Source organism: Tamandua tetradactyla, chromosome 10, assembly GCF_023851605.1.
Source record: "Tamandua tetradactyla isolate mTamTet1 chromosome 10, mTamTet1.pri, whole genome shotgun sequence".
Lineage (NCBI taxonomy): Eukaryota > Metazoa > Chordata > Mammalia > Pilosa > Myrmecophagidae > Tamandua > Tamandua tetradactyla.
Window position 1 is genome coordinate 9791916 of NC_135336.1, and position 21045 is coordinate 9812960.

The 21045-nt window shown below is 36.4% G+C and overlaps 1 protein-coding gene across 1 annotated transcript; it reads left to right on the forward strand.

Moving 5' to 3' along the window:
• Positions 1 to 1183: 1183 nt before the first annotated feature.
• On the forward strand, positions 1184 to 20121 carry CLDN16 (claudin 16). Its single transcript, XM_077117534.1, is given in 6 exon segments — positions 1184 to 1321; positions 1323 to 1514; positions 12770 to 12872; positions 16633 to 16797; positions 19208 to 19399; positions 20003 to 20121. Coding segments are annotated over 6 exon segments (909 nt in total).
• Positions 20122 to 21045: the final 924 nt, after the last annotated feature.

Here is a 21045-nt window from a genome sequence, read left to right on the forward strand (position 1 = left end):
GATTACAAAAGGTTACTATTTTAATATATCCTTGAAGGATGTTTTAGCCTTCTCCCTAAATACTATGACCAAACCATTATTTGATGAAACAGACTAATTGCCTTGATGATCTGTTACTAAAATAATGTCTTAGTAGATGATCCTTCCCAGAATAATGACCTATTTCTAATCCTTTTCCGTGCCCTCTTCTCTTTATTCTCTCCTGTATTAAAGCTCATGCAATTTTTTTAATTCTCATATTGAATTTTCATTTCACCACAGAGAGGTCTATCTGATGATAATAAAACTCTTTTAAGTATGGTTATGGATCATTTATACACTTCAAGGCCACCCATTCGGGAATAGGTGGAACTCCAGTTGTCCTTGCTAAATCAAAGACTCTTCGTAAAGCATCATTTGTGCCTCATACACACAGGTTTTGGATCTCATTGTACATATTTTCAAGCCTTGGCCCATGGGAGAAAAATAATGATATAGGGTGCTCTTGGTCATATTAACATTTACCACTTCACTATGATTGTCAGCCACCATCCTAAATGATTTACAGATGCACTATCATTTAATCCACACAAATATCTTATGAAGAAGATATTTATGCCATCATTTCACAGAAACTGAGGCCCAAGTGCTCTCAGCCTATAAACTTTGGAGTGAAGATTTACCCTGAGATGTCCTTGTGTTAAAATGCCTCCACGTCTGTCACATTCTGCAGTGTGTAGAAGTGGCGGCCCAGGAACTGCAGATCTGCGCACCACCCCCCCCCCCCAACCGCTGTCCCCTGCTCGGCCTGCTCTGCCCAGCACTTTGGAATGCAGACTCTCTTGAGCAAGCACTTGTTAGCATAGTTTCACTGGTGGCCTGTCTGTCTCAAGTAGTCAGTGAATATTAAAATAGTCCTAATAATAAAATAGCACTCAGTCAACTGTGTCAGCTTCTTACGGAGGGGGAGGAGAATAATAGCTCACTTTCCCTGGAGGGCCTGTGAAAGAGCAGGCTCAAGCTTGGGGTGTGACCCTCCTTCCTTCCATCTTTACACCAGCCCAGGCCTCTGGTGACCATCATCTCACGTTAGCCTGCAGTCTGGGCAGCTTGCTCTACCAGGGCCCCTGTGTTCCCCCCACCCAAAACAAAAGCAGCCCTTTCACTGACCTGGCTTCTCATTGGTGGCCGATCATTTTGGATAATGACCTCTCGGACCCCTCCTTCAGTGGCAGCCTGTTTGAATTATTCTGACCGCAACTTAAGACGCCTGCAGTGGGGTGTGAGGAAAAGTCAAAGACCGGTATTTTCACATCTCCAGGGACCAGAGCCACCCAAGTCTCTGCCAGCCTTCCAGCTGCCTGAGGGGTCCCGGGGCTGACATCTGTCCATGCGTACCTTCCGGACAGCTGCTCGCCAGGATGAGGGAGCTTCTTCAGTACGTGGCCTGCTTTTTTGCCTTTTTCTCTGCTGGGTTTTTGATTGTGGCCACCTGGACAGACTGTTGGATGGTGAATGCAGATGACTCCCTGGAGGTAAGAAGTCAGAAACTTCTCTTTCTCACCCAAGCCCACCCAAATTGCTCATCCTCCCCGTTGCCACGTCCAAAACTCAGGACATTTACCGAGACGAATGATCACGGTCACAGTAGCCAACATGGACTAGCTGATGTCTCATTGTGATTTGCTGAGTCTTTACCTTATTGATTCATTGAATCCCTGCAGCAAATCTCTGGGCTGGGTACCGTTGTTATCCTCATTTTATAGATGAAGCCTGAATAATCCCTCTTTTTTTCACAGGGATTAATTCACAAGGGCATAATTACATCGTCTCTGTCACCCCATCTCCCAGAAATTCACCTCTCTCATTCTTGCAAATACCAAATTGAATGCCATTCCAGTAACACTCCTTCTCTCAGAGATAAATTTGTGAATCTGGATGACAGCATCAAGAACAACACAATAGGTTTTCTTAAGGAGTGGTCATAATCTAAGACAATGACTGATTGGACTTGAAGCATATAAAATGTATCCAATTAGTAGTATGCAACAGAAGAATTATAGTATAAGGAGTTTCCATACTAGGCATAAACATTCTGAGGAAGAACGTGTCTTTCCAGTGCATTGTAAGGTATAGGGGACAGATCTGAGTTTGAAAAATGCTCTTTTACGAAGGACTTGTTCTTGGTTTACATTTGAGAGTTTTATTTTTCTCACTAGAGAAGCTCCGAAAGAAGTCATTTTGATGTTCAAAAGAAGTATTTCCCGTGGTCGTAGGAATCTGAGAGAAGTAGATGAGTAAAAATCAAGTCTTTGGAATCTGTTGCTATTCATTAATAAGGTTTAGGAAATGGAAGGTAAGGAAAAGAAACATTATTATCAGGAACTCATATAAATAGTATATAGCAATCCAATTTGCTCTTTTATTTACCCTTGAAAGAAACAATTTACCCTGATAAATTTTATAATATCACCTCCCTGAAGTTTAGGAAAGATGCCCGGAAGCAAGTTTATATATGTATATATACTTTTCTCCCAATTGTATTTAATAGATTCTCAAGTTGGAATTAAAAATGGGAGCTATTAATCTTTCTATTTTGCTGTGTATTATTTTTGCTATTTATCTTTTCTTGCTTTTAGCTTTGTTCTGACTTCTACATGGCATTTCAAAACCAACTGAGTTATGAAACCAACTGAGTTATAAAAAGCTCTTTAGTGCTATAAAATTATATTTCTAAAAATTGTGCTAGAATTGAAATACTGTGAAGGATGTCATCTATAAGTGAGTCCAGTCACATTTTATCTGCCCATGCATATAAGTAGTGAATAGAAAAATAATTTTAAAAGCCTTTTGAACAGTATTCAGGATAAATGCAGATATAAACATTCTGCTGCTGCTAGCTTGCTATCTGGACTGCCAAGATGATTAATACATAAATAGGTTGGCCTTATTTAAGGCATATTTAAAATTATGTTCTTAAAAACATTTACAAATATGCAAAATCCCCTATCATGGCATTTAAAAAATATTTTCTAGAACAATTTGAAAATCTTTTTGCTTAAGTTGACTGATTTGATAACTTCACATGACAAGATACAGAGTTTTAGAAAGGATCAAACCTTTCTGAGAGAGAATTGGGAGTCCTGACATTTAAAATGCCTTCTTGCTTTCATTTAAGTACCTCCAACTAACTTACCATCTGCCTTATGGAAGAGCACGTTTGGTTAAAAATGAATGAAATGAGCAGTCCTGTTATTCACTTCAAATAAATCCTTGTTAACCTTGGACAGGAGTTAGTGAGTGTTTCTTAGCTCCTTTCTTATTCCCTGTAATTTGAAATGTATTGATATAAATATTCCCTAAGAAGCTTCTCCATCACGAGGATAACAAATGAGGCTCTCTTCTCTCCCAATGATCTCATTATTTGTCAATATTTTTAAAAGGACAGGAATCTTTCATAACAACTTCTCCTTCAGTTGGCATAGTATAAATTTATACTATTATCCACACATTAGTCTGTTTGGAAGCTCAATTATACTGCCCTCCTTTCTTGCTTCCCCTCGCCATTTTTGCATTACTTACAGTTCACATTAACAGCTCACTATAAACAACTTTTGGACAAATGTTGACATAACAAAAGCTTATAAAGAACTAAAACTAAAATGCATACCCATTCAAAATTTAAAGAAGGAGAATTATAGACTTCTAGCTTTGTTATTATTTTAGGACAATATAGACATTATATTTGGAACATGTGTTCTACCATTCAATGCAACATGGCAAATATATGACAAAAGGTGCTGGGATAATTCAACTAGGGGAGGCAAAGATGAAACAAGAATAGGCCCTGTTTTCAGGAGTGTGCATTCCATGGAGGGGTTGGGGGTGGGGAAGGTACTTGTGCAAAAATAATATAAAACATAATCAATTCATATTTTGAGAAAGAAGCAAAAAAAGTAAATGGGAATAGAGAACATAGAGTGATTATTTCATATTAGGGGCATGGAAATAAATCTCACGGGGGAAAAAGCATTTGAGCAAGTCTGGTAAAGAGGCAAAGGATTTCAAAAGATGGAAGTGGCAGCTGGGGTTTGTCAGGTGAGAGGATAATGCAGTGAAAGTGCAGAGCGAGAAAAAGCTCTGGGCTTCTTAGCGGAGTAAGATGAGTAATAAGAAACACAGAGGGAAAGCGCTCAAACATTCTTTCTTCTTCCTACAATTACTAACTCAAAAAGTAAAGTTCTTTGTATTAAGTTAAAATGTTAGGTAAAATGAGATGGCCTGTGAAATGGCAGTGTACACAGCTGTAAATCAGAGACCAGAGACCCCAAGTTATGCTCCTGACATTTTTGAGTCTCAGGGAAGACTAATATGGTGACAAGAAGTTGGGTTTTGAGATTAGTCAAGTCTGTGTTTGTATCTTAACCTATATTAAATGTCTGCTATTGAGCCAGTCACAGCCCTTGTCTTAGACTCAGTTTCCTCAATTATATGATGAAATTGAATTATATGATGGAGTTCATATAAATGAAGCCCTTTTTATCCTTTACATTCTTAAATCCCCTGACTATGTCTGAAATCCCAGAGAAATGGCCAATCGCTATGGGATTCTAGTGTGAATATTCTCCATTTTTCTGTAACTGCACATACCCTTTCTTTCCTCCCTCCCCATCTCCCTTCCTTCATCTGCCTTTTTGTCCCTTCCTTCCTATATCTTTTTCTTCCTCCTCTCCCTTTCCTTCTTCCCGTTCTCTCTCTTTCCCTCCCCTTTTCAATGGCCCCTGTTCTTCTCCTTTCTCCCTTTTCTGTCCCCCTCTTCTTTCTCCTTTTTTCTTTGCTTTCTATCTTCCTACATTCCACAAATATTCCTCGGCATGTCTTGCATACCTGGCACTGTGGTAGGGTCAGAGTTGTAAAGGAAGATGAGAACTGGACATTAAGTTGCTCTCAATGTCCTGGGGAAGGCAGACAGTTGAGTTGATAGTTATAGTATGATATGATAAATGCTATGAGAAACGATAACTGCAAGTAGGCAACTCACCCAATTTTGGATAATAAGTGAAGACTATCCAGAGGAAGAGACATATAAACTGGTACTTGTAGAACACTCATGAGTGAGGAAGAAATACAGAGCCTTCCAAGCCCAGGAAACGGCATGTACAGAGATTTAGCTATGAGGGTGCTGTGTGTTTATAGAATTGTATGTATTTCAGTGTGGTAAGAGTTTCCCAGGTGGGGGGCAGAAGACAGGCTCTCGTTCATCTAGGGCTTTGTGCATTGGGCAAAATACAGATCTCATACCCCAGGACGGAATGCACCATTAGAGGGTTGCAAACAAACATGTATGTACATTTTAGAAAGCTCAGTTTTTTTCTGATTACTTGTGAGGAGTGGTTGGCAGGAGAAAAATGAGTTACAGGGAAACCAATTGACGTTTTTTTTTTTCCCATAGACCAGGAAAGAGACCACATTGGCAGTATGGACAAGCAAGGAGAGACATTCGATTTTTGAAAGTCTTAAGAACTTGAATTGATAGGTTTGCTAATTGATTGCATGTGGGGAAAGATTGTGATGGACAGGCAGAAGGGAGGGTTGAAATCCATTTTTGGGCAGTTGGAGCAATGGCAGAGTCCCTCAATTAGTGCTTAAATGGAGGAAGTTTAGTCACTATGCAAACATCATTGTGCAGCAAAGTGCTTGACCATCCCACTATTATTCTGGCTTAGTTTATTACCCTATATAATATAGAGTATTAAACCCTATATTATAGGGTATACCTGTATACCTGAAGGGAGTGAGGAATACAATGTTTTATCATGATTAAAATGTTAGGGTTAACCTTTCTTAGAGGGCAGAATTCCTAAATGTTAAATAAGTTTTATCTCATAAGTTCATCCAAAACAGAGGATTCCAAATTTAAGCATTCTCCCTTCAACATGCCATTTACATATCAATAAAAAACATAGAAAACAATGCGACAGGATTTCTTACATTATTTCACTAACTATTTGATCTTGAAGTGAAGAGTGGGCTATTTCCTAAATAAGGAGAACTCAGCTGATCCACAGTATGACAATAAAGTACAAGTTACAAACGTTAGGCCAGCATAATTTTCTTAATATCAATTAATTGTCAATAGTTAAAATGTAGACATTTTTATAGAACAGTCTGGATTTCTAGCATCCTTTGGAAACATGACCAGTGTGGCCACTTGGACTTTCCAGTCATACACTGCAACAATTAGCAAGAGCCATGCTATTACTTCTTGTTAGAGGGAGTTTCTGTTTGTCAGGCATGCCACAGTTCCTACTTAACGCAGTAGTATTTCCATATTTTACAGTATTTATAATATCGCATTATCTTTTTTGCATGTGTTTATGTGCCTTGATCTCCAAATCTATCTACCTGTCATCTTTCAATTGATATTCATAGCATGCCTTATTCAGGAGCCAGCCAAAATGCTAACTAAATGCTGGGAAGAGAGCAATGATTGAAACAGACATGGTACCTTGCTTGAAAATGCTTATGGACCGTTCCTCTTGGTACATGATAGATGCACAACAGAAGGTTATTGAAGAAAATGCTCTGTTTATGTTTCTAATCCGCACACATTAATCCACATTAGAACTTTGGAGTAGAAGGTGATTATGGATACACCGTGCTCACAATTGGTCATTAGTGTGTGCTTTCAATTTGACCGAATAGACTGCAACAGGATAAGTTGAATAGCCAAAGGACTGTTATTTAGACTAGTAGGTTCTCACTGCACTTGTGTCAACCCAGACCCTATCAATCCAACTGGTTCTGGAAACTATTCCCCATAGCACTAAAAATAAACCTGAAACCACTCAAAAAAAGTTTTAAGAAACCATAGTGATGATGACTTCCCAGTCGAGTTTAGAGTGGCATAAACTCACTCTTTGATCCTGAGAGTTCTTGCTCTGAATCCTGTAACACTTTCCCGTTAAGACTTCTCTATCCCAGTCTTTGCCAGTTTCCCTCTTTATATCGTTCCTGACATACTTACAAGCTGTAACACACAGCTTTTGCCTGCCTTGTTTTGTCTACTGTAGTCTCAGGTTTGTTTTCACCTATTTTACAATATATCTTTTGAGAATCAAAGACCTTCAAAAGTTGATTAATTGGCATTTATTTCTTTTCCAATTGCACAGACGATTTTATGTACATATTATGTATAGTAATTATACACTGTAGGCATAGTAAGTGTTTATTGTTGGCAGACACTGCCAAATAAAGTTTCTTTTCTTCATTATGCATTAGGTTATAAATTTTTATATGCTGGGATTTGTGAATAAATATATATGAGAAGAAGAATGTATAAACTAAAAAAAAATAACCTACTAAAGTTTATTATTTTAAAAAAATGCATCTTTTGTATACATGCTATAGGAATTTATCATTTTCACACCACTTTGCCATCATTGGCTAATATGTTTTTGCATTTTAATAAATATATCTGAGCATATTTATGTTGCAAGTTCAATGTTCAAAGTTTTAATAATGCATGCTCCAGTAAGTAACATATTTTACTACCAAAAGTTGAAACATTTCAATTTTAACAACATAAAATGCATTTGAATTTTTTCAACCAGGATTCTGAATTTTTTTGGTTTTTATATTTTATCATTTCTTACTAGCCCAGGGTCTACAAGAATTTAAGGCAGGCCTTAACGAGGATGAGGAGGCAAGACTGATATAGACATAATATATGTGGTCTTTCCTTTCTACTTTCTTTATATTTCTTTATATATTTCTTGATATTTACAAGGTGCTGCATATGATAGAAAGCCATTAAGTTAGTCACTAAGATATATTTGGCTTAGCTCGCCTGGCTGTTTATGGAGCACTGGCTAAAGGTATAAATGGTAAGGAATGGGATACAGCAAACCCAGTGAGTAAAATATAGTTTGTGGTCTCCATGGTTATATGACATGATGTACAAATCTGAACTATCTAAATATTTCAATCTTAGCATTTATTGTATAATTTATTAAAGCTATATATTTAATCATTTTAGAAAGCTTTCCTTATGAAACTATGGTATCACAACCTTTCAGTGATTGCTGCCCAGTGACAGAAATCACAATATGCTGTGTGAATGATTACAAAATAATTTCCTTCTTTTTTTTTTCCTTTTCTTCCTTTCTTTCTGAACTTTGAAGCATCAAGCAGAGAAGCCATATTCTCTCTACCAGAATACACTCTTCATCAACTTTATTTGACATCCCATAGAATTAGAACTTTATTTCTGTCTTATTAAAAAGAGGATCCAAATGTATATCTCGATAAGACTTTAAATTGTAGCAAGTTGAAAGATCTTGCTGGGGAGAAAAAAAAAGGCAGTTTTCTTGAAGAGATCCTTCTAATTTAGGCCTCAATGTGAGATTTCCAAAGATCAGCTCATATGATATTTCATTCATTTATTCATTCTTTCAACAAATATTCCAATTATCCTAATAGCTGCTCCATCAGTTCATGTTAACAAAAGCACTATGAGTTACTATTATGTATAAGTCAGGGCTTGATGCTATATGAGATCAGGAGATGAGTAAGAGAATGTTTGCAGCCTCAAATGTCTGCTGAAGGAATTTGAAATCAAGAGGAAAGTAAAACTAGTACATAAATAATCAAAATATATGCTAGATGTAATGATTATAATATTTGTTTTATGTTGAAAGAATTGTAGTGTCATTGATGCAAATGGAAACTCTAGAGAATCTGATTATGGAGATATAATACATTTGAATTTGGGCAACTTTCAGTTGAAGAAACAATATTTTAATTGTAACAGTGTTTGATAAAGTAAACGCTTAACGAAAGATTAACTGAAAATGGGATAGTCTCATAAAAACATTTTTTCCTTTTGACAATTGAGAGACCAGTAACTTTGTGAAGAAGCTATTTTTGTGTTTTGGTGTGGATAACTAAGAATTACGTAAATCATAATATAGTTGACATATTAATAATGTTATGAATTCATAATTTATTTTCTTTCTCATATGTGAACACATAATAGATAATTTATGGTACATTCCCTCTATTGTCTGCCATATTTCCTTGGTCAGATCAAAAGGAAATAGAAGTATAAAAATGGGCTGAGAGAAGTAAACAATATTTCTCCAAGAGAATCAATATTGCAAATAGAAATCGAACTTAAATCTCATATCTCTGTCTTCAGTGAACATTATTCAAAATGTCATCTCCTCCTCCAAAACAAAAACAAAACAGTGAATTGGATATAGACGATAATATATCTAGCATTTATTGACAGAGTCGTATTTACCTGATACTGTGGTAAATGCTTCAGACACAAGCTCAAGCTCATTTACTCTTCACAAAAACTTAGGATGTATGAATTATTTTTCTCCTTCCATAGCATGGAAAATGTGGTTTATGACGATTTAAGAGCTTATCTAAATTCCCACAGTTACTACTCGGCAAGGTGGGATTTAATCTCAGGTTCATCTAACACCAAGTTCAACTTGTAAACTTCGCCACTATAAAATATTTTGGTTTCTTTTTGGCCCTGGAAGAAAGATTAACTTAGCATTTTAAGCATTTGTCTGCTTTTTAAGAATCTAGTCTTAAAATCTTTTTAAGAACTTGGATTTGTTTGCCTTTTGGAGAATTCCTAAGAAGCCATCTTGCGACAGAGAGAGAGGTAAATGAAGTTTATACGTTATAGACAAGGAGGACTTTCCTTAATATGATAAACATAGTATTTTAACCTTGTCTTTTTTGCACAAAGGCACCTTTAAGGGTGTCTCCAGTAAGTGCTGTATTAACGAAGAGGTTTAGTTAATTACAGCCACTATTCTCACGTACCTTAACTGAGCGTGAATACCAAGCAATCTAATGGCCTGCCCCTGAGCATTAATGCCTAATGAAATTGGATTCCTTGTTTCCTTTAATGAGCTCATTGCTTTTCTAAATATGGTCATTGCAAGTAAATGATCAATAGCCTTGAAAATGATACCACTAGCGGATTATTTTGAAAAGATAGAAATGCTCATTTATTGCAAAATAAGAAATTTCCTTCAAAATAATCTCAAATATACGCAATTGTAATGGCTGTAGTCAGTTTGTCAGTTTTCTTGAGTCTGACAGCAGGAATTTGCAGAGAATCACCGTCTGATTACAGAGCAGTGGCCTCAAAGCCATGTCGCCAGCTCAGGCTGGAATAAACTGGATCCAATGTGTTTCTGTTAAGTGACGGACCAAAGGCCAAAAGGCAGTGAAAGGCCTGTCTTCTATTAGGGTATAACAGTTAGCGCAAACTGTCTCTCTCTACTGTCTTAGTTTCTAGGACTGCTGTTACAAATTACTGCAATCTGAATGGCTGCAAACAGCATACTTTTGTTGTCTCACAGTTCTGGAGGCCAGAAGTCTGAAAGTAAAGTATCAGCTGCTTGCACTTCCTCTGGAGGCTCTAGGGGTGAATTTGTTCCTTGACTCTTTCAGCATTTGGTTTCTATGGGCATTCTTTGACTTGCATTTGCATCACTTCAGTTCTGCCTCTGGGGTCGCATTGTCTCTGCCCCTTCTATTTCAATCTCTTCTTTATGTGTCTCTTGTAAGGATATCTTTTATTGGATTTGGGGTCAACCCAGATAATCCAGGATGATCTTTTTATCTAAACATCCTTCACTTCATTCCATTTTGCAAAGACCATTTTTCTAAATAGGTGATGTTCACAGGGTCCAGGGATTAGGACATGGACATAGATTTTGGGGGGCACCATTTAGTCCAACAACTTCCCTCCACATTCATTATGGTTAGTCAGCAAGGCTAGACATAGCCAACTCTCTGGTTCTTATGATGTCTGAGCACTTTAGTCATATCATTTATTGAGCAAATCATTTATACTGCATGCGTGCTTGTAATTTGGGCTCATGTGACCACTTACCATTATATCCTTTAGACAGAAAAGGAAATTGAGGCTCTAAAAAAGTATATGATCTTGCTTAAGGTTACAACATAGCTTATAATGTCAATTTATACTTGAAGTCTGTAGTTTTTTCACTATAATGTAACAAATTTCATGTTTACTTAAATTTAGATGTTCACGTTCTTGTTTAGAAATTAATATCTTAAATTTCACAGGATGAGTTTTCGTGGTTAGATTTTTGAACTCTGTGGTTCGTGGGATCTGAATCTCACTTCTGATTTAACCTTTGGAAGAGCAAACCAAAGAGAGGTTTTGTAGAACCATGATCTTGGGATGAGATGCAAATGAGGACTTATTTCATCCAATGCTATCTTCCTGTATCTAATTTTTAGCTTGAAATGGATTAGGATTTTTTAAAAATAGGTTTTAAGTATAGTGCAATACTTAAGAACCTATACTAAGATTACTCTATCTGCGCCCTATCCTTTTTTTCCTTGGGGATATCACTAAATCTTCCTGTGCCTTCATTTCCTTCTTTGTAAAATAGAAAATAGTACTAACATGTATCTCATACAGTCCTTTTAAGGAACAAATGAGATCATCTGCTTCAATAGTACCTGCTTCATAGCATACACCCAATACAGTATTATTAAATATTATCGATGATCATTATTTTACATATAAAGTAATAATAGAGGTACTACATTCAAAACTGAGATTGAGTTGCAAGGGCAAGTTTTATTTGACACACAACACAGCTTCAAAGCTGAACACAGGCAGGGTTTCATATTGCATGTATTCCCTTATAAGGTTTTCTTTGACAGAACAAAGTGTGTTTAAGTCTCTCCTTGTTCCCATATCAATAACTCTCTGCTTCACATTTCTCTTCCTACTCTGCACAGTTATTATTTTTACCTTTGAGGAAAAACTGGTTTTCATTTTCTAAGGTAATTCTTGGTTAAACCTTACTAAATTCTTCTCGGATTTCCAGGGTAATGTGAGTCCATAATTGAGTCAGAAGGAACAATCTTATTCGCTTTGTTCCATATGCATGAGCTCCATCAAGAATACTTGAAACTGTTTTCTGTTGGCATGTTTACAGTTGTAAGAAATCTGTGACTTGTAATTTATAAAGTATGAGAAGGTTCAGGGCACTGGTACCTTGCAGCTCTAAATGGACACTTAGCATCATCTGCACAGCGTTTCCAAGTGAAAGTGGCTTACAGTTGTCAGATTGCATGTAATTAATGCTCACTTTGTTTACACCTCTATCATAGCTGAAGCATTTGTAAACTGTCGGTGGAGAAGCAAGGGGGAAGTCTTGGTGCCTTTAAATCACATTTGTTGATGACTCTATGTGCAGCTTTCTTTGGCATTTATTTTAAATTATGAATCAAATAATATAACATTGTTTTCATGGACCTCATTGTTCATATGAAGAAAAATTAATGTGCATTCTTAATAGAGTCATGATGTCAACATTTAGCATGTATTATTATGCCTATTTTTTTTTAAATGAGTAAATGTCAGTACAGAAAAGTGAGATAAATCGTCTCCATGTTAAACTATGACCCAAATGATGGAACCAGCCATAGGCATTTGAATATATTTGGTTCTAATTTTATTCATCTTAGCCATGATGAATTCCTCCCCTTGAAATCAGGAAGTAAAATAGTTTCCCGACAGTGGAAGTCTTTTAATTGTCAGTGCTGAAGGGAAAACACTATAAAATGCATTGTCTGATGTAAATGAAATTCTGATCACGCTTGTAACCACTGTACTTTGCTATCAAATACACCACAGCCAAGTTGTCCCTTTGATGAACTGAGTCAAAGGTGTGTCCACATAAGTTGTTTCACACGGCGTCTTCTCTACCTCCAGGTGAGCACAAAATGCAGAGGCCTCTGGTGGGAGTGTGTCACGAATGCTTTTGATGGGATTCGCACCTGTGATGAGTACGATTCTATACTTGCTGAACACCCCCGTACGTATGCCTTGCATCTTCTTTATCACTGGCGAAGCTTTTATGAAACTGCTTGCTAAGAAAAGAATATTAAAGAAAACTGAGCTCAGGTTTTCAATGGTGTGATTTTTGTTTTCTGCAGCTCTTTATTAAGGTTCTGTCCAGTTTTCAATGTTTCAATTGAAAATTGAGTTCATTTCTGAAATATGAATTGCAACTTTTTTTAAAACATATTTGGTCTTTTCCTGTGTATTTATAAGTTCCTTGAGGTTAGAAAAATGATCTTATCCATCTCTGCTGTCCCTCAAAAGGGCCTAGCACATTGCCTCATACATAGTCAGCTTAAAGTAAATGCTTTTTGAATTGAAAGGAATTCTTCAGGGTGCTGTGATTTTATGATTAGAACTGAAAGATTAAATTTGAAGTATTTCAGAAATGTCTTTGAGCTACCACTTAGTTCAGATAGGGAGTGTTCAGTTATTTCAATTGAAGGTTTGCTAAGAAAGAGAGTGCTGGAGATAACAAGACAAAGACAAAAAGAGACAGAAAAATAGACAGGCAAATAGATAAAGAGAGATACACTGACCAAAGGATGAAAACAACAATCAGTGTGACACACTGTTGGACAGGGTTAAGGCCAGATCCATCACCGTCCTTACATTTCACTTTAAATTAAAAGAGCTGTTAGCAAGGCCCGAATTTCTATGAATAAGGAAATCTCTTAGATTAAAAAGTGTCCTTAGTGATTCTCTCAATCCTTTTTCATTTCTTCAGTTTTTAAATTTTGGAACTTTGAACCATGCCAAGAAATACCAGTCCTGTTGTTAAAGCAAAGTGGTTTCCTTCAAAGCAAATGATGGGTGATGGCATCGCATGGCAACTTCTTTTCTCAAGATAAATGAAAAGTAAACTCTTGGAATGTGATTTTTCCCCTGGACAGCTATTTCAGTCCAAAGAAAAAGTGTTTAAAAGGAGCAGTGCATTAAAGTGACTTTGCTATTTAGGAATTGGGTATCTGAAACATTTTAAAGCATAATTCATAAGGCCATCCTTCTTCCTTCTTTGTTAAGTCCTCTTAGTTCTTTTCCTTTTCTCCTCTTTATGCTCACTCAGTTCTACCTACAAAAAAGCATGGTTTGGTCAATAGAAATGGAAATTCATATGGGCACAGGGCCTATTCTAGAAATACAGTGCCATGGTAAGACCTGAGAACAAGAAAGAAAGATTTACATTTTAAACTTTTAAATATAATTATGTATCTTTATTTAAGAAGAAAATAAAATCACCCATAAGCCCACTACCAAGAGAAAACCACTGTTTACATTTTAATACATTCCTTTCTTGTCTTTTGTTTATACTATTTCATATTTTTTCTTTTGATAAGATCCTATCTATGAATTTCAAATAATATACTAAAGACCCATTACTTTTCTTTCAATAATTCTGTTTCAAGGCAACAGAGATGAAAATATATTCTGCTGAAATGATGTCGGCAAGGTGTTACCTGTTAGGAAAGAGGATTTTATTTCTAGCCTCTGCTGTCTTTCATGTACCACCATTAGATGACCCTTTCATTCCATTGCCCTGCATTGCTAATGTGCAGTCCCCAGATACTTTTTTTAAAAATTTTTGCAAGGCCCCTGTTAAAATGGACTATTGAGTTCTTTAAATCAGCACATTAACATCATTCTGGTAATCAAATCACATGCAATCCAAACAAAGAAAAAAATTCCTCACTGGCTAGCATGAGCAAGCTGCTCACCAGGTTGTCCTCCTAGAACTGGGGTGGCTACAGAGTCCCTGGAAGACCCTGCAGAGGATCCTGATGACCCTACATATGTGACAGGGGCCTGAGATTTCCCTGTTTGAGTTTGCAATTGTTCCTGGAAATGCAATATGCCGGAAATGGGTTGACTTTCAGAAAGGGAATTTACTAACTTGCAAGTTTACAGTTCGAAGGCCATACAAATGTCCAAACTAAGGCATCCAAAGAAGGAAACCTTGACTTAGGAAAGGCTGATGGATCCAGAACACCTCTGTCATCTGTGTCTGCTGGTCCTTTGGCTTCTGGTTTCAAACCACTTCCCCGGGGGCATTTTCTTTCTGCTGTCTGTGTCAGCTCTGAGCTTTCTCCAAAATGTTTTCTCTTTTAAAGGACCCCAGTAGACAAATCAAGACTCATCTTGGATGGGCAGAGCCACAGCTCCATTTATTCAAAGGCTCATACCCACAATTGGTTGTGTCACATCACCATGGAAACAGTGTAATCAAAGTGTCCCTACCCTACAGTATTGAATCAGGATGAGAAGAACAAGGCTTTTCTGGGAAACATAATTTCAAACCACCACATCCCCAAAGAGAAAGAGAAGACCAGGACCTATGCAGGTCTGGTTGAGTTCAGGGCATGCTGTCCTGATGAAACTGCTGGCCCTGGCTCATCCCAGGTTCTGAAAGGGAACTTAAGACAATTTCAAGGGAAGCACTCCAAAGTATGGGGACTCCCGAGGTTTAAGGGCAGTATCATACATGTCATTTGAGGGATCAAAAAGATCTGCTGAATATAAAAATATGACCTACAATTTTGAGAAAAAAGGGGCCTTAAATGTGGAACATTTTAAATGTTTTAATAGGTTCTATAAATAATGCCAACTTTTGAGATGTGATGAATTTCATTCTAGAAACAAATATATATCATATATATTTAACAACATAATCACTTCATATGCTATTCATTTATTAATAAGGTAAATGCTGATTTTATGCATTGATTTTCTCTTATTTTATTTTAAATAAGGAAAGTCAACCACATTTTTACAAGCAACCTATTATTAGATAGGTTCTAAGGTCCCCTCACAATTTGGGGGAAAAAGATTTAAAATACAAAGAAACTCAAAATCCCCCCCCAAAAAAACCCATAATTAAACACTATATCATTAAAAGCGTACATTATATTATTACTTCTATCCATCAGCCAACTAAAGTAGTATTAATTCTGAATTTAGTTAATCTTTCATTCTTGTCATAATTTCCCAAATTTTAATTTAGCATAGCTATGACACACCGTTCAGGAGTCTTTTCAGTTGAAAGATGATGTTTCTACTGAAGAAGATGTCTGCTACTATTGCACTTCTATTTTACCTGATCTTCTCTTTCCTGAACTCAACCATATATTCTTCTTTGTTCTAATTTAAAAATATGCACAGTTGACAATGCAAAGTTGAAGGGTTAACCTGGAGTGTTAGCCAAGAAGGGTCCTGGTCAGGCTTGAAAGAGAACATGATCTGGCTTCCACAAGCCAGATCTCTGGTATGAAATTTTAACCAGTTTTTAAAAAATCTTCTTCAATTAATCTTCAAACAAATGTAGTGATCATGTATTCATTCATTCAATATTTATTGGGTAACTAGTGCAGAACAAATTCACTACTTTGAATTCGATGTTGAGCTATAATACTTGTGAGCAAGATTCATTCTAGAGAGGAGGCAAAAAGGAAAGCATTTATCTAACCTTGACTATATGCCAGCCACTGTGCTAAGATGCCACCAAGAACAAGTAGCAATCATGCTTTAACACACAGAAATGCCAAGAGTTTCATAATATTTTTGAATGCTATGAAAAAAATTAAGGGTTCTCATTTCCAAATTCATGTAAGTTTGAAGTCTGACTTCTGTCCTTGGGTTTATGATAAAAGTATGTGATTGTCTGTTTTTTGATGTATGTCTTTGAGGTAACATGTTTCCTTCCTCTGACTCTGCTGTAACCACATGCCTTGGTTTTCCAGTGAAGCTGGTGTTGACTCGGGCGTTGATGATTACTGCAGATATTCTAGCTGGGTTTGGATTCATCACCCTGGTCCTTGGTCTTGACTGTGTGAAATTCCTCCCTGATGAGCACTACATCAAAGTCCGCATCTGCTTTGTTGCTGGAACCACCTTGCTAATAGCAGGTACTGGTGTGGACTAGTGATAGGGGTACAGATACTCATCCAATGACTTGAGGAGAGGGGGAAGAATGCTGTTCAGAAGGAGAAATTGGTTTCAGCATCATAAGTGGCTTGCTTCACTAGTCGGAAGAAACAGAAAGCATGCTTTACCGGCCCTACTTTCTTTAGCTTTGAAATTAAATAATTAATCTTTTGTTTATACCCCAGATCAATGTTTACGAAAATTCTTAGACTATTTTTTAATTGTCTAAAAATGTATCTGATGCTATAAAATTTATAAATATATTTTTGTTTATTCTTGAATTTAAAGTAAGCCCCAAGCATATACCTCCTTTCCTGTACCCCATGTATACTGTGCACTTCCCTTCCCAACACTTTTTATCAGTGCACTACATTGTGCAGAGTCTTATGTGAAGTTTTTCTTACATGCCAACCCATTCAATCATAAAGGTGACAATGAACAGAACATATTATTCCCCATTTAAGAACAGATGAAGAAAAGGAGTTCTGAAGGCTAGCAATTCAAGCATGACTAACAAGGAATAAGTCAGGAAGCACCTTGTTTATTAGTGAAACAGCAAAGCTGACATTTTATGCAGGCCTGTCTCCTACTTCGAAGCTTAGTCTTCCTCTAGCGCAACATGATGTCACCTTTGGATCTTAATCCAAGAGGAGAGGTAGTATATTGTTGAATAAATCAAAGTGCAGGGAGATTGTAAACCAAGGGACACACCCTCCAGAGAGAAATATCCTTTTATATGGTAATAGCAAAAAGTTAGCACAGCAAATAGAAAAGGGAACACGACCAGTCACTGTGAGACAGCAAATGGATAGGGACTGTGGAATTAAAAATGCTTGGAGATATATCGCTGTAACGTGTGACCTCAAGTCATTTAACCTATGTCTTCATTTCTTCATCTGTAAAAAGGGAACAATAATATGTACCCTGAATTGCTACTATAAAGGCACGATATAAGCCGAGCAAAATGATAACAGAGGATCCAACCCATCACACTAAAAACTCAGCTCTCCCCGATTTTGTCACACAGATATAGTGAATCAAAGTTGTACTAGAGAGTTACAATAATTTAGGAATTCTTCCTTTTTAAAACATCAATCCCCATATCCAGCTTGGTTATAATATAAAATTTTCTAAGTAACAATTACTTTTTGGGAAATCACTAGGTACCCCATTTTAAAAAATAAAACATCAAAACAAACAAAATTTACAGAAAATACAAATAGCTAAAGATAATCCCAGACAAGCATAACTGGAAAAATGACTCATTTAAATTTCCAGGATGACCAAAAGGCTTGGAACCATCATCCAGAATTAGTACACTATATGAAAAACATCCCATCATCTGTTTCTAACTTTCAAAAATCTCCACCTTAAACCTGTAGGTAACAGAATTATGATCCTTCTTAAATACCTTGCATTAAGATTGTGAGAAATATGGCTTAATTAAATACCATACATTCTTCTGAAAAATTTTTTAAGCTACAAAATTCAAAAACATCCTTTTCTCATAGCATTTGTTCGCATCTCCAGCTCCCCATCTTTCTTGCATCTAAGCCTTGATTTGAAATTTGCCAACAATTCAACCATAAAGGCAACAGTGAACAGAACATATTTCCCACTTAAGAAGCAAAGAAAGAAATGGAATTCTGAAGATTAACACAAAATTCTGAAGATTAAAGCCAGAGAACTCTATCATTCCATGCCAGTTAATTATCAGACTAATCTATTGGGATTCAGTTTTATTTCAAAGGAGTAACATTCCTTGGTCCATTCTTAGGCAGTGTGCAGGTTGGGGTAAGGATTTCTTTAAAAATAAAGACATTTACTTAAAACATTTGTTTTAACCCCAACTTACTAAATTAAATGTTTTAAAAAATATAACTTCCATATATAGCTGGCATAGTAACAATCTTGGGTCTGGGGGTTCAAGTGGGAGAGCAATAGGATACTCTTAATGATTTTTATGTTCAATAAAAAATCAATGTACAATTGATTCATAGCCTCTACATTATTTATCTTAGGCTGTGTCCTTTTTTCACTATTTTTTCTTTTACTTTTAATATTTTCCTGTCCACAACACTAAATTAGCTTTGGAAAGAGGAAAATTAAAGAAAAGCATAGTGACCATTTAAGGCTTATGCAAACAGAGTGCTGTTTTATTTATTTTTGTATTTACTTTATGCAAATACTGAGATATAATTTTGTACAGATATGGGATGGAAGGACAATGGAAGAGATCAAAGAGTCCAAAATCTGAGTTGTCCTTGAAACCACAGTATCATTCTTAACCCTCCGAATGGCACCAGACATTTGGGGCAGCTTAGCAGGTCTCCTTGGATTTAAATTTGGAAAATCCCCAGCGTTGTTCTTAGCATCACCCTGTTCTTACAGGTGCCCCAGGAATCATTGGCTCTGTGTGGTATGCTGTTGATGTTTATGTGGAACGCTCTTCTCTGGTTTTGCACAATATATTTCTTGGCATCCAATATAAATTTGGTTGGTCCTGTTGGCTTGGAATGGCTGGATCTCTGGGTTGCTTTTTGGCTGGAGCTGTTCTCACCTGCTGCTTATACCTCTTTAAAGGTAAGAGCAAAATAAAATTGCATATTTCCTTGCTTCCATTTTCATCCTTTCCATTCCAATGGAAACACGCTTCACCGGCACAAAATAATGTTACTAATTTAACCCCTATCTATTGTTATTAAAAGTTCCATTTGAGAACAACTGAATTGCAATATTCAGGGGAATATTTGGTGTAAAATGGTACCTAAAGATAAAACCACTCCGATATTCAAATAGACCAGGATCCTTTAGTTGCATTATAATCTTATACAACTAACGTCACTCAATCTGCCACATTCATATTTAGAGTTAAATGAAGCAGTGAGCTGAGAGTCAAGCCAAATGTTTGTTGTTAAAGAATTTAATGTGTTACTATTTGGTTTCCAAAAATATCACAAACAATGGAGGAATCCTTCTTCTCATCAGAGAAAAATGGAAATTACTTGGATAAGTTTTAAATCTAAAAATAACTTTTAGGCTGAAAATCCTGGGTTTTTCTCAGATGATATTTAGATTTTTGTCCCTTTCCTGGAACAACATATAAAATAGTACTCTTTTTCCATTTTCCAAAGCTTACTGAGAATTACTTATTTTTATATCCCCGCCTTTCTCTATTTCAAACAGATGTTGGACGTGAGAGGAACTATCCTTATTCCACAAGAAAGGTCTATTCCACTGCTGGTGCCTCCATGGCCCCTCGGACAGAGACTGCCAAAATGTATGCTGTAGACACAAGGGTATAAAGTGCCACATGCCAGTTTGTGTTTATAATTATTTAACTCATCAATCAATGTATTCAAGTTAATAAAATAATGGGTCAGTTCAGGAACAGAGGTTTATACTTCATATTCAATTTAATCAAAAAGTTTGATTCACCTATCACTTCTCCTTTCTGTATTTCTCATATTCTCCCTCATTTTCTTTGTCCCCCCTCCCCACCTCCCTTCTCCTCTCTCTTTCTCACACAAACTTTCCCCTTCCTTTAAGATAAGGTTGCTAGGCCTTAGAAACTTTCAAAGGAGGTCAGAGATTTTAAACTTTGAAAAGATTGACAAGTTCTTAGCTTTCTGCCTAGCTTTTGGTTCACTTTTTATATTTTCAACCGACTGAATTATTTGATAACTTCAAAGAAGATGAGTCCTCCAAATCAAACCACTATGTCAAAGCTTACCATTGCACTGATTCTGTTAAAATAGAAAATGAAAATAACAGCTTCAAGTACCAGCCACTAGTTAATGTTAAAGATAAGAAGATTCCCTTCTACACACTAAATGTCCGAGGCAAATGCTACATTAATACTGGAGACAGTGCTATTTTTCTACCTCATTAACAATATAAGAGAACTCTGTATTATTTCAACAGTACTCCAAGCTTACCTTTATATTGCTAAATTATTAGACTTTAGCAATAATAGCTAAGCTGGGGTGTTCACTCATTTATGAACTTCCACATATGATTCATGATTGCACCGGATTACAATTCATTAATTTAGATGCACAGCACTAGTGCTGGATCCTCAGCAGCCAGTATAATATCTGACAGCTAATAAAATTTAACTCATATTTGTTGAATGAAAGAAATAAAGGTTCACAACTCTCCATGAAAAAAAATAAATTTTCCTCATAGAAAATATGTGCTCCTTTGAAAATGGACATATATAGACACAC